At 31.9% G+C, this 15,589-nt stretch overlaps 1 protein-coding gene across 1 annotated transcript; it reads right to left on the bottom strand.

The window, feature by feature from the left end:
• Nucleotides 1-8,635: 8,635 nt before the first annotated feature.
• Nucleotides 8,636-15,080, bottom strand: LOC130896998 (actin-related protein 2/3 complex subunit 3-like). Its single transcript, XM_057805456.1, has 4 exons — nt 14,833-15,080; nt 14,561-14,740; nt 14,253-14,422; nt 8,636-9,072 (listed from the first exon to the last, which is right to left on the bottom strand). Exons 1-4 carry the CDS (start codon nt 14,836-14,838, stop codon nt 8,892-8,894), a joined length of 537 nt encoding a protein of 178 aa, XP_057661439.1. The 5' UTR covers nt 14,839-15,080; the 3' UTR covers nt 8,636-8,891.
• Nucleotides 15,081-15,589: the final 509 nt, after the last annotated feature.

Below are 15,589 nucleotides of genomic sequence, written 5' to 3'. Positions count from 1 at the left end.
GGAGGAACTTTTTAGATAAGGCGAAATGTGTAACTCCCATTTCAAGGAATTGTCCAAAACAAGACCTAAGAATTTTACAGATTCAACGATGTCTATGGTGGTGTTATTTAATAAAAAAGGCACCAATGTATTTTTATATGATAAAACTTTAGTTTGTAGAAATGTTGAAACAGAGAAAATTAGAATCACTAGATATAGTCCTATGAAGTGCCGTGAGATCAGGGTTGCTTCAAGAGAAACTAGTGTCGTCTGCAAATAGACGTATGTTACCACTGATGTGTAGATATCGTCTATAAACAGAAGAAACAAAATAGAGCCTAATACTGAGGCCTTGGGGCACTCCACATATTATTGGCGTGCAAGAAGACATCGTTGTATCAACTCTTACAAGCTGACTTCTGTTGGTAAGGTATAACTTAAACCATGCGAGAGGTGTTCTCCTGAAACCGTAGTATTGCAATTTGTTGATTAAAATATTATTATTAACACAATCGAAAGCCGAAAAATCACAAAAAGTTGTTGCAGTGGAGTGATGGCTGTTTAGGCTAGAGTAGACATTATTTAGGAGGGAAAAATATAGCATCATTTGTGCATTTGTTACTTAAAAACCCAAATTGATAAGTAGTAAGTATTTTATGATAAAAGCTTCTTCTTGAACAATCTTTCTTAGATAACGTGAGAAGGAGTTCAATTGGGCAATAATTCCATATTTGATTTTTATCTCCTCCTTTATGCGGAGGTATAATTATAGCCGTCTTAAGGCAATTGGGAAAAGTGCTATTTTGAAATGAAACGTTAATTAAAGTGGTGAGTGTTTATTTTTGATGTAATTAATTGTACTGCGAAAATCTGCTAAAGCTACGGGCATAAAGAAGAAACTGTATAAGTTAGCATTAGCATCAGGGAGATATGAAAACGGATCATGAGAAGGAGTTATAGAATTTGATAAATTTTTGGCTACATTCACAAAGTAATTATTAAGGCTATCAGGTAAAGTAGAGATTAAGCTCAATGAATCAGCCTCATTTTTTTGATCATTCACAAGAGACCATGTTTCTTTAGATTATAATAAATATCTTTGGCAGCTTTTATTGTCTTATGATAAATTTCTCTGTATAGTTTGACGTAATTTTTGAAGAAGACACTATCCGAGAATTTCCTCAGGTGAGACAAAGGTCACATGATCCTTGTAGATATAAGTAAACCTATAGTGAACCAGGGTTTATTTTGCTTACTTTTAATACGTCCGAGGGGAAAAGAATTGGATGCTAGACTAGTTAGTGTTTTTATGAATATAAAAAATTTGTCCACATCCCCAGATAGCATGTTCCAATGAGTTGTTTGACAACGATGATTGAAGTTTTGAAAACGTTTTTCCTAAAAAATACGGCATAATTTGCGAGAAGCATTTCTAGTATTGGATTTCACTAAGGAGAGGCTTGAATTAAAGATAGAACAGTCGGTGAATTCTGGATCATACGATGACACGACATAGTCTCTAGTACTAAAACTGGTCTTAGATATTCTGGTTGGTGCCGTTATATGCATGACCATACCAAAAGAATCAAAAATTGACTGAAGACATTTTTGACTAGCACACACACTGAAATAATTAGTTTGAAATCGCCACATAGAATTAGTTTGCTTTTTAGAGATAAGGACTTCAGTAGGGTCAGTAATTTGTGACAGGAAGTATGCAAGTCCGCGTCAGGTGTTCTGTAAATACAAACAATATAGAGGTCATAAGTCTTGTGGTAGACGATAGAAAATCCGAATACTTTCTCAGATATTATATCATTGAACTGTGTTATTTCGGAAAAGTTTGTGGACATGATCATAGTACCTCCATGAGATAAATTACTTCTATTGAATCTGGCTACTGTGGTATAATTTTGACAAGAACATTTTCATAATCAAATCATTCATGGTTTGAAACTGAAATTTTCAAATCAACTAAAAAACTTTTAAGGTTAGGCCACCCATAATTAAATCTCAGAATGGTTGAATCGTCTTCTACTTACCATTACATAATATCCTTAACAGTCTTATACAGTGTACCAAATTTGCGTTAAAGGGTTACAAAAAAATTGTTTGATGCCCTGCAACTCCTCAGATATACAGCTCTACATCGCCATATATTGAGCACCCCTATACACCACTGTTCTGTATCGGTTCTTATCCGAAGAACCCTGTATATTCTAATTTATTGATTTGATTATTTGGCGTATATGTAATGAAAGTGTATGTACTATGCTAATTGCAGATCTATCGTCCCCTTAAAACCATAAGGTCGTATGTAACCCTTTTTATGTAAATCATATTTTTATACCTGGAGACTAAATCAGCTAATATTATTAACTTGAAAAGGGCCTTATATGAAATGAAATTCCAGAACCTTTAAAAGTGAAAATAACTTAATGTGCATATGCGTATGTGCATTAGATCCAATCATACAAAAATAAAAGGTCCTATGTGCTGAATAAATACATATATATATCTCATATTTTCTTTTGTTAGTTTAGAAAACTGTTTTCAGGAAGTCAAGAGGCTTTCTGTGTATTATTCTGACATATATCTTTCTAAAAATAAAGATGGAAGGGGAGAACATTCACCAAAAAATAAAACCTCTAGAATCATGGAATAGGAAGTCATTACTCTCGATCCAAAACCAAAAGGCTGTATTTATAGTCAGACTTAAAATTTTGGATTCCACACGATAGCTGTAATGTCATAATAAGGTTGATACTGATACGATGAAGTAAATCTGTGAAAGGCATATGAAAAATAAAGAATTTTTCCGAATTAAAAATGATCTTCTTAATTCTTTATAAAGAAAAAGTTAAAACAGATAATAGTTTTAAGTCACTAACATTTGATTTGTAGTCAGTTTTAAATACTAATTATTATTATACTCTTAAATTTTGATCACACAATTTGTGTATTTTTTATCTAGCCACCAAGAAGGGATATTGGGATATTCATATTTTTGACCAAAAACAGATGGTAAAAGAGGATCTGGCAAAATTGGAACTGCTCTCTTCATGTATCTCAAATCACTACCCGACACAGTTAAAAACATCTCTTTGTATTCAGTCTCATTTGGTGGTCAAAACAGCAGCCACTTTCTTGTTGCCTTCCTTTCAGACAGCTACCGATTGATATCATAATTTCACAATTTTCTCAAACCAAGTCATACTGATATGGCTGTAGTGCTGCCTCAAAGAAACAAAAAATCCATGTCAACTCTGCGAGTTTCCACGATAATAATAAAGAAAATACATCACTGGAAATAGTCGCAAAGAATATTTACATATATTAAAAAACTGAAGAAAAAATACATCAACCTCTGCTAATATCGGGAAAAAAATAAAAAAAAAACTTGTTAACCTATACAGAGTAGATGCGATGTTTCATAATTTCTATACGTCTCTTCTATGTACTTCCAATGTTTTCAATCAACTGCCAGAACCTATTTTTTATGTAGAAAGCAAGCACAATACTGTAAACCCTCTAAGCTCGAGTAATTCGAGTGATACCTGCCGTGTTGAGATGCCTGTGGATATTGAGTTGAAACTTCTGTAGGATTTAGTGCTCGGGAAAGAAGTGATTTGGTAGCTGATTTCACAGGCTTGCAGTTCTCCACGTTTGGTCGAGTAGGTCTTGCAAAAACTGCTCAAGGCGGGATTATGTTAGTCAGCTCGGAAGAGCATTTGTCGAGGTAGTGTCGGTAAAACAAAGTCGGGTCGGTGACCTTTCTTCTATGCTCTAAGCTGTCCAAGTGTCTAGTCAACTCTGGATCGCCTATAAGTCAAACTGCTTTCTTTTTATTGAGTTAAGTTCCTTCAGGGTATGCTCGGGAACCGGGCTCCAAATATGCGAGCAATATTCTAAAGATGGACCAATCTGGGCCTTATAGACGATTAGAAACTGTTGCGAAGTATATAGCTTTTTGGTCTTGACAAGTGCTCCAATTTTTTGTGTTGCCACCCTTAAAGTAATATTAATATTTCAGATATACTGATATATAATTTCGATGAGATTCCTAAAGAAACTAAGGAAGAAACCCCGATAGATATTCAGGGCACCAAACCAAATTTAGATTATAATGTCAGTAAGTGTTCTGTTCACAAAATGTATCAAAAATAGATACACGTAGAAAGGCAGTCAAAAGAAAGATTGTACCACAATCTTCAAAGTGGAGATTGAAAAATTACAGGAAACTTCAAATCGTGCATCACAAGTCACTGTAAATGAAGAAGACAGTTATGATCTTTTTGGTAAATATACAAAGTAAGTTTTATGTATGGAACGCCTCAATTATCTTGGAAACGATGATTTTCATAATTTTTTTGTGTGCAAGGGTCTTGTAATACGGCCGGTATTATGGTGGTATATACATTGTTGTCATATCTTTCCTTTTTCCGGAAAATAATGTACTTATTGTATATGTTATTTCAAATAGATCACTCTGTATAATTTTCGCTTTTCTAAATCCTTAAGAAATACTTATTATTTTTCATCTGATATTCCCTATACCTAAATGCCATAATTTTGGAGTTATAGCTACATTTGCGTTATCTCCGCCGAAGTTAAAATAATACATTTAGGTCACTATGATTACTACAATAACAAATTTGACGTTTTAGTGAATTATTATTGTTGAAGTTTATTGAAAGTCACAATGGATCGTTTATCTAAAAAAGAACGAATTGATATTTTAATTACATTTGGATATGGTAATAGGCATAGAAGTCAACAAGAAACGTGTAATATCTTTAATAATTTATGTCCTAACCGAAATCCCATAATAAGTTCTACTGTCAGTAAATTAGTAAAAAAGTTTAAGGAATCTGGTTCAGTACAAGATTTATCCAAATCAGGGCGCAGAAAAAATGCATCAACTGAAAACAATTCCTTAGATGCTTGTGTCATTTTAGAAGACGATCCAAACTTGAGTACTAGACAAATATCCAAGGAACTTGATATTTCGTAATTAAAATTTTAGGTGATTATAAATTCCATTCATACAAACTAACGATAGTTCAAGAATTACGAGATGACGATTTTAATGGACGTGAAGAGTTTGCAGACGTAATGATGGAAAAATGTTATAATAAAAACGATCCAACTTTTTTAAGTAATGATATGTTTTGCAATAGGGCCCCTTTTTGTATTAATGGAAACTTAAATCGGTATAATTGTAGATACTGGTCACGTAACAATCCTCGTTGGATGCGTGAATCTCTCACCCAATATCACGAAAAACTGAATGTATGAGCTGGAATAATAGGCCACAAAATTATTGGTCCCTTTTTCATTGAGGTTAAATGGTCCGGGGTATTTGAATTTATTGAAAAATAGTGTAATACCTGAGTTGGCTCGGATATTTCAAAATCCAAGTAATTATTTTCAATTACATTAAAAAACTTATTATTATTAGAAATTTTCAGACAATAACAATATCTCAAACAACAATATTTGCTCACCTCACTATGCGTGTTTGGTGAGGTAATAGCTAAATAATGTGTTTCCCCGAAGATGGATTGGAAGGCCCCCGCGATCACCCGACATGAATCCTTTAGATTATTACCTGTGGGGTCACTTAAAAACATCGTTTATAAAACAAAACCTGCCAATATCCAGGAATTCACAGATAGGATTACCTCAAAGATAAGAATTCAGCAGTTAGGGATGTTGCAAAATGTATTGCAAAGTTTTAAAAATCGCATGGCTTGTTGTAATGAAGTAAATGGACAACATTTTGAGCATTTGCTGTAATCGCCTTCACTGTATGTTTTCTAAAATTCGTAATTTTTCTACTTCACAAATGTTGAAGTTGTAAGTTTTCTGCGCCATGACTTGGATAAATATTTTACTGCACCAATTTCAGTAAACTTTTTGCTAATTTACTAACACTAGACCTTGTTACGAAAATTATATTACCACATAAATGATTAAAGAATATTCAAATTAAATGAGTTTATCCAATCGTAGTCATCTAATACTCCATCGAAATGTTACAATTTAAGGACCGAATATTGCATTTTTTAGAGGACGCAATTTTATTTTTGAGACATGTGTGGGGGTTCAAAAGAAGCTTAACCTCAAGTTTGTGGGGTCGCCACTCTTGTCCCCCGGCCATCATCTTGGAAAAAGGGGTGCAAACACCATTTTCGCGATATCTCGGAAACTATGCGCCTTACAAAAAGTTCGTAGACATAATTTGTTGCAAATTGTTTTGCCTACAAATATGTTCATATAACTTTTTGCCTTAAATTTGAAATTAAAGAAGTTATAAGCAAAAAGGTGAGAAAATTTTTATAAAAATTTTCTTTTTTGCTCTATAACTTTCTTTTATACGTTTTACAAACAAATTACCTTATATATATATATATATATATATATATATATATATATATATATATATATATATATATTCTTGAAAATTTTTTGTTAAATTCGTACAACTTTACGTATTCATACCTAACTATTTTCCTTACCATATTCCTGTTATCATCATTATAGCGATAGTCTAAGAGATAATCTTCAGTATCAGAAAATCTAGATGCTGATTTTGATTTCTCAAACAATTGCTTTATTTGCGCCGAAGTACTCCAGTCTTGCGTCAAAGCCGTCAGATGAAGATATGTAATGTACGTCATGAAGATGCAAAAAAAAAACATTTTGGACGTTGTTCTCAAACGTTTTCATGACAAAGCAAAGAGCATTGCTGATCGCATAGCTAATGTTTCTAGATTAGTCAATGTTGAAACTAAGTATCACAAGGATTGCAGCAACCAATTGTACTCCAAAAAATGGAGTGACAAAATAAGACATGATGAGCGCAAAAATAACATTGACAATGCTATGGAGGATGTTTTTGCTTACTTGCACGAGAATAGAGAAGAGTGCCAATTTAGCCTTACGGATTTAATGAAATCCATTAAAGGAGAATACATTCCAGAGAAGCGTACGGTCATTGAACGATTAAAGAGTTGCGTTGAGTAGGCCTACTGGGAATACCACGTAAAAAAACGCGCCTACAGACTCTACCTCATAGGTGGCAGGGAAAAAAGTTAAGAATAAATAAGTGAAGTTGTACGAATTTAACAAAATTTTTTTAAGAATATATTCACAATAAAAAAAATCAAAAATAAGTTGAACATTTCGGTTTAACTGGATTCTCATGAGCATTGACGAACCCGGTCAACTTTAGAGCGCTGTAACATCGGTTTAAATGAATGAAATTAAAAAAAATTACTGAGAAAATTTTTTCTCGAAAGATCATCTACAAGATTGTTCTGAAGTATTTTTTTGTAAAATGTATTAAAAAAGTTAGAACCAAAAAAAAGTTTTTGTAAAAATTTTCACACTTTTTTGCTTATAACTTCTTCAATTTCAAATATAAGGCAAAAACATATTTGTAGGCAAAACAATTTGCAGCAAATTATGTCTTCATGAAATTTTTGGAAGACGCATAGTTTCAGAGATATCACGAAAAATGTCTTTGAACCACTTTTTCCAAGTTAAGCTATTTATGTACAATATGGACAATATTTATTATAACGTTGGTGCGAAATTATGGCATTTAGGTATAGAGAATATTACATGAAAAATAGTCAGTATTTCTTAAGGATTTTATTTTTCCGGAAAAAGGAAAGATCTGACAAAAATGTAGATACCACCATAGTACCTACAGTATCACAAGACCCTCATGCACAAAAATTTAAAAAAATCGAGATAATTGCGGCAATTCATACATAAAACTCACTCTGTATAGCCTCTATGTTACGGGATAAAGGAGCACAAACAGCTACAAAATTACAACGAAATAACACTAATATCGTTACAACCACTTATGTCAACTAAAATTTTTTATCACTGAAAATTCGATATCAGAAAGAGCAAGTGCAACTAATAGAAGTATATTAAATTCAATTACTTTTTCAGATAGAAATGAACTTTCATAATTCACAGATTTATATCCAAATTCAAAAATTTCATTACATAATTATAATTTCCTCATAAATAATCTAAAAACTAAGCTACCCATTTTTATTATAATTCATTCAATTTCATAGTGTTAAAATTAGTAAGAAATAAATTTTATTGTATTGTATAATTTTATTTACTTGCATAAATTATTTCAGTGCATTATAAAATGCTACACAGGTATAAGGAATGAGCTTATTATGTTTTTTGGAACACGAAATAAAAATTTCAAATTTTTTAAAGTATCCCCGGTAGCTAAATAACCCAATCACCTCTAGTTTTGTTTTTGCACTGATTGCTTGTCACATGTTTATGTCAGATTATTATATGGTATTCTGAAATCATCTGCAAAACTGCTTTTTAAATCTGTATAAACCAAATTTGATGCTTCTAACATTTTTCTTTGCAGTATCCATTCTTTAACCTAGAAACGTATTTTTTCGTTTTCTGGTCATTGTGTCTCGTAGGCGATCATTGTTTTTGTTAATGAAAAGAACTCAAAACGGTTTCCAACAACTAGCTCATTCATGATCGATGTATACCAAAGTGGCACTGTACTGGTACAAAATTGATGATTACAAACTGTGTTAGCACATATATATCGATCATATTTTAAGGATGATTCAATAAGTATTGTTGAAAATTAATGATTTTACATTTTATTTACATTTTTCGACTTAAAAATTGGTAATTGAAAACAATATAAAGATACATATTAGACACTCCACACCTTCCAACTAAGACTAGAAGGTCATATAATTAAAATAATGAAATATATTATCAAATGAACCAAAATTGGGATAAAATATAAACTTATTGAAAACCAGATAATATGTGTTGTTTCAAAATAAAATATAAATTGTCTATATTTCAGATGACACAAAATAAAAATATAATTATTACTGTCCTGGGCCAGAGAGAGATTTGTCCATAAACTTCTTCTTCGCAAAACACAACCACCACTTGCTAGGTTTTTTATCATCTCCAAAAACTTTATCACAAACTCTCAACCCAACTTCTTGTCGTAATTGTGTAAAATAGGAACGTAACATTTCAGCATCGTTTGCATTAGAAGGTTTGCTAAATTTGAAAAAAAAAATAAATATTAGAAGAAAATATAAACAAATAGCATTAAGCTTGAATCAAGGGAATCGATTAGGCTTTGTGTTTTATAACTATTAGTGGGTAAATGATTCTATGTATTCGCTTCTTCTATAATACGAGGATGGTCCCAGAAGTAGGCCTGACATATAGATGACTGTAGTTTCTTGAAAAATACCACCGTATTAGAAAGTACACAATCTATACAGCATATGTTTTAAGTTTGAAGACGTGAGACTGTTTAGTATTTGTTTGGCAGCCATCAACAGTAAACGTTTTCAGTGAAATTGTAAACATGGAAAAAATAGGTAATCGTTATGTGATACAATACTTCGTTATCAACAGTAAAATATTTGGTAGCAGAGTTTAAACGAGGCCGTACGACCTGCGAAGACCAGCATCGCAGCGGTCCACCAAATGAGGTGAGAACTCCAGAAATGTTGAAGAAAATCCGTTAAACGGTACTGGACGATAGAGCTAGTAGACATGGTAGGTATTTCAAAGTGCGGTACATCGTATATTAACTGAAAATTTGGACATGAGAAAACTGTGCGCAAGATGGATGCCGCGTTTGCTCACAATCGAACAAAAACAGCGCCGTGAAGATGTTTCCAACGAGTGTTTGGCAATGTTTCACAGAAATAAAGCCGAATTTTTGCACCATGGATGAAACGTGGGTCCATCACTTCCACCCGAAACAAAAGAGTAATCAAAACAATGTTGCGATGTTTTCCATTGACTATCTTGAAAAAGAAAAAACTATCAACGGCGAGTATTATACGAACTTATTACATCGTTTGGGCGAAATAATCAAGAAAAAAGGTTAAGAAGAAAGTGTTGTTTCATCAAGGCAATGCACACATTCATTATTACAGTGGCCAAAATTAATGAATTAAAGTTTGAATTGCTACATCATGCACCTCTTTTCGCCAGATTTAGTTCTCTCGGCTTATTTTCTGTTCCCAGACTCAGTGGTCAAAGATTTTCCAACAATGAAGAGCTGATGTCGGCAGTTAATGACTATATAGAGGAGCTTGACGATTCTTATTTAAAAAAGGCATCTAACTTATGAAACATCACTAGGAAAAGTGTATGGAGCTAAAATGAGATTACATTGAAAAATAAGTGTATTTTTTTCCAAAATGTTTGTGCACCAAATCGGAATTTCTGGAACCTAGTTATCCTCTTCAGAAAGTTATTTAATACTGAACTACAACAATTCTAAATTGAAGTGTATTTTTTTTTCTAGATAGAAGTCTGTCATTTTTTTAGTGATAATACGACTTTTGGGTATAAATAATCATAACCCATAGGCAAGATATTCAATTGTACTTATTACAAACTTTTATTGGGCAATGAGAATATGGACAAAACGTTTTAGCATCACACCACTATGAGTTTTTGCCCAATAAGTATATTTCTCACCTGACAAAAAATTATCCACCACATCAGTATTCTGTAATTATGTTGATCATGAAATTTCAATGTTTCATGGCCTGAGCAAATAATTGCGAATAAACGAGAACATAATTGTTTTTATTTTTCTAAAATACTTTCTCAAGTAGTTCTTGCTAGAGTCAAATGCAACACACCTTTGGAATACAAACGATTGAAAGGTTTTGAAAATTAATGATGAAAAGAAGTTAATTGTAGCATTAAAACCAGGGAAAAGGGCATAAATTATTATGTTACCAATGAAGAATTACAGTAGACTATATGAAACTCACACCAGAATAGACCACGAAGGAAGAACATGTATGCTTAAAGAGTTGCAAGTTACATACAAAAATATTACATATGAAATTGTAATGTATTTAAATTTATGCAAACAGTGTCAAATGTTAGTTCTGAATTGAACTCAAGATGTCTAGTTCATCTTATAGATCTGCAGTCAAACAGAGATGGCGAATGTAAGTTAATAATGGTGTATCAAGATCATTGAACTAAGTTCGTCCAGCTACGAACTTTGAAAATTAAACGAGCTGAAGAAGTAGCGCATCACGTTCTTTCAATATTCTTAAGATTTGGTGCATTGGCTATATTGCAATCTGACGATAGGAGAGAATTTAGCAATCAAGACATATCCGAAATATGCGCTGTGTGGAAAGATGTAAGAATAGCTCATAGGAAGCTTCGTCACAGTCAAACATAAGGCTCAGTTAAAAGGGCCAATCTGAATGTACAGAATATGCTAATTGCATGAATGGTAGATAACGAAACAAATAAATGGTCAGACGGTATATCTTCTGTTCAATTTATCACGAAGGAATACACCAAAGTCTTTGTGAAGTCATGTTTGGCGTTAAAGCAAAAAGAGGCATACAATATTGAAACTGAAGAACAGCTCGAAGAAATTGCCAATACTTCTAAAACCGAAGAGCCGAAGTACAGATAATTGAAATGTGAAAATTGTGAAATTGTACGGTAGTTGTTGGAATAGAAGACTCCGACTTCTATAAACTGGTAAATGAAAATGGTACCCTCAAGCAGCTTTACACACATAATCAGTTCGTAATTTATGAAGAAAAGTTAATTTCCATAGACGAGATATCTTATCAAGAAATGTCACTGAGAGAAGCTGCTGCATCTAATTCGAGAAGCGGAGGACAAGGTTATACACGCTATCTTTTCAAAAGGAAGAGTCCCACAAATAAATGCATTTGTTAAAGCAAAGGACTCTGGACTCTTATGTTATTCAAAGTGTCATAATAGTTTAAGTTGTTTTCTCTGTCTTGTAGAATGTACGGCGTATTTTAAATTGAAGTTACCCCTTAGGGTGACTGAATTACGGGGCACCACCACATTATTCTTTACTAGTTCGTCAATACTTAAACGAACAGTTTCCGCATCAATGGATTGGTCGTGAAAGTGAGTTTGCTTGGCCACCAAGAGTACCTGATTTAAATCCTTTGGATTTTTCAATCATTCAATAGCATTAGTTTACAAAGAAAAAATTACTTGTCTTCCACAACTGCGACGGAAAATAGAAGAAGCCGCGGATGTAATTAAAAATAATACACAAGAAGTTTTTTATTTTTGTTTACAAATTTGTTATTGTTACATATTTAAGGAATAATAAAATTTTTTTATGAAAAAATTAAAATTTATTCAACTTTTTATAAGCAAATAACTCGATAATTGATTGAGTTACACGAATCAAAGAAGAGTAACTTTTTTTGTAGAATATAACGCTTTTTAATACATATTCTTATTGTGTTTCATTAAAAATTCCAAAGTTGATGTCGATATTGAAGAATTGCGAAACCCTGTATAATCTGAAAGTCAATAATCTAAAAATTCCTTCAAATACAAAGAACTTTGTTAATTATAGTTTTTTTCTAACTCTTACAGGTTTTAAGAAAAGTATATGAGTCACTTGTACATAACTATAAAAAGAAACTAGGCGCATTCAAAAACAAGATATGAATCCAAACTCAAAAGTGAAATATATTTTACAGAGCAATAGTAAAGAGAATGTGAAAGGGGTGAAGAAAAAATTATTATTTTGTGAGATCCGAAATCAACTCAAACAAAATATGAATTTGAAAACGAATGACAATGAAAAGATGATATTTGAAAAAGTATTGAGAGGTCAAATAGTCAATAAATATTAAGTGTTGAAACGACTTTGCTAGATAACTATGTTTATGATACCCGAAGAATTTGATTTTCAAAAGAAGATAATTATCAAATCTTTATCAAGTTTATTTAAATTAAAGTACCTTAAATGTTGATTTCAAGTTTTATAATTAAAATCTATCAAACAGTATGTTCTGTGATTTTCATCTCAGATGTGACTGACTAGTTTTATTTAAGTCCCCTTGTTTAGCTAATAATCAATGGTATGTCACTTCCTTGCTTTAATTTGTAAATATTCTGTCAATAGTGGTCGCATTCAGCAGACGTAGAGCTATCGCTACCTATCAGTAACGACTGGCAACATATTAAACATTCACTGTTTTGAGGTTTTTATTTTTTGTGTCTTATCAGTTTGTCACAGGTATATTTCCAAAACAGAGGTTGTTTTGGTTGCTTTTAATGAACTTAACAAGTGTTACATTAAATGGTAAATGTGTAGGTACTTTCCCTATTTCCTTTTCAAAGAATGAAGAGTTGTATTCATCACTCATCCACTTTATATATAATAAAAATTGTCATTTGAATTGAAAACAAAATTATAGAAAATAATTCATACAGTTCCAATTCATTGTTCTTCTAAGAAAGGTTACAAGTTGACATTTGATCACAGAACCCAGTTGATTTAACAAAATGCTTTGAAACATAGATGTATTATGTCTGTTGCTTTCTAACTTTAAAATACAGTTGACAACTGGTTCGAAAAGAGGTGTGGTACTTTCTATACACACCCAAAATTCTTTGTCATCCAAGAGCATTTGTTTTTTATTATGACCCATTATATTTCTAGCCTCTACATTTGCAGGCAAAATTTGCAGACTTTCTTTACAAACAGACATCAATTGTAAGCAAAACAAGTGCTGTGTGTAGTAGTAACTGGTAAAACCAAATTCTTGGTGCAGTTTTTTGCTTTTCCATAATAAGTCCACAATAACCAAGTGTAATGTATGTGCCAAACAGCCAATGCTTGAAATATGTGGGAACATCTCACTAACAGAATCTGTAACCTCACGAGTAACAGCTGAAACTATTGTCAGATTTAACATGTTGTATCTAATATTACGTAATTGTATTTATTTAGTAATTTTTAGTAAAATTCCCGTTTTTGCCATTACTTTTTGTGTTTCTGGAAATTAGCAGGAATTTTCCTGTTCCCAGTGGAAATTTCCTGGCATCCATCAGTATGTATGTGTCACCAAATAATTTGACTAGGATTGTACAACAGTTGTACAATGGTTTTGTCTGCTGAATGCAACCAGTATCACTCCACTGGTAATACATTTTCCTCGAGTACTCAAAAACATGAAAAATTCTTCTGTCTCTCATCCTTACAAATTTAAAAATAGTGTTAAGTAGAGAAATTATAAATAATGAATTGTACAGATTATATTTATTTCAGGAACACAAAAAAATCAAATAGAGTATATTTACCCAATTATAACATACATTTTTCAATTTATAACTCTGTAATTAACTAATCTAATTGGCAAGTAAGCAAAATGTCAATTACTGAAATTTCTTACCTGTACACAGAGTTTAAAGGAAATTTTGGATCTCCAGGAATATCAAATCTAGATATAGCCAAAGTTCTCATTTCATTTTGTGCTTGAGTTTTTGTACTACATTTTTGAAGTTTTTTCAAACATTCCGTAATATACAAGGTGATGTATATCAACAACCTATCAGCTTCAGACTAAAAAAAATTAGCAAAAAATAGAATTCAAAGCAAACTCTAATAATTGTTATGAACATTCTGGTTTTGCATCTAAATTATTTTGATAATCGCATTGCAATATTATGTATATAACACACAATTAAATATTAACAATACCTTAATTTCGTAAGTTCTAAAAAATACATTTGCTTTGAAGTAATATAATGATTCATCAATGATATCCTGTTCTTGTTCATTGCTTTGAATAGGAGCAGGTCCCTTAAATCGCGTTTTGAGTGGCAAAATAGCCACATTACCAATTACTGCACAAGGTTCCAAGAAACTCGAATGATAAGCCTATAATGTTAATAGTAAATATTACATTTAAAAAAGACACGCCCTGCCGATGTGAATTCTGTGCACACATAATACATATCGTTTCAACTTACTGGCATTATAATCTTTTTGTGAACTAAGGAATAAATTTTTTTAATACTAATTCGTCAATCAAATTTGTACAAAAACTAATTGTGTTACCGAAATGTCACCAAAAATACAAATTATTGAGGTTAAGTTGTGATGTCAACTAAAATGTCATCCGTTGACAGAACTAATACATACACATAAGCTGTGCTCTTGCAATTTTTAAGAATTAACTTGATTCCAATATTAGAAATGAGTCCAAAGACCTTTAGTAATTGATTAATTGAAAATACTATAGTAAAATACCGGGTAATAAGAATTCATGCGGTAATTTACTATAAATAATAGTAATTTACCACCCATAGACAAAACTAAAATATGACAAGAATGACAGGATTTCGTTCTAAGAGATTCGATAGAGAGAGAGAGAGAGAGAGAGAGAGAGAGAGAGAGAGAGTATTGTCAACTGTTCCATTAAAAACAAGTAAATAAATATAGTTTAGAAAAACTTTAAATACACGCTTCTGAAGAACATCAAACTAAAAAGTTAAGATAATAATGAATGGAAAATACTAGTATTATTCTGAAAAAAGCGTGGGGTGTTTTGTTCCAGTTTATTCGAACACAATATTACGTTTAGTTATTTTTGTTTGTAGGCTATTTAATTACATTAATACAACATACCTAGTTAACGTTTTCAATGGTGTCCAAAATCAGTAATCTGTTCATGCTATTATTTACTTTTACAGTTTTAATATAATATTACCTTAAATAATCGAAATC

This window comes from Diorhabda carinulata, chromosome 8 (assembly GCF_026250575.1).
Source record: "Diorhabda carinulata isolate Delta chromosome 8, icDioCari1.1, whole genome shotgun sequence".
Taxonomy (NCBI): domain Eukaryota; kingdom Metazoa; phylum Arthropoda; class Insecta; order Coleoptera; family Chrysomelidae; genus Diorhabda; species Diorhabda carinulata.
Note: the sequence above shows the minus strand (reverse complement) of the source record. Positions and strands in the feature narration are given on the sequence as shown.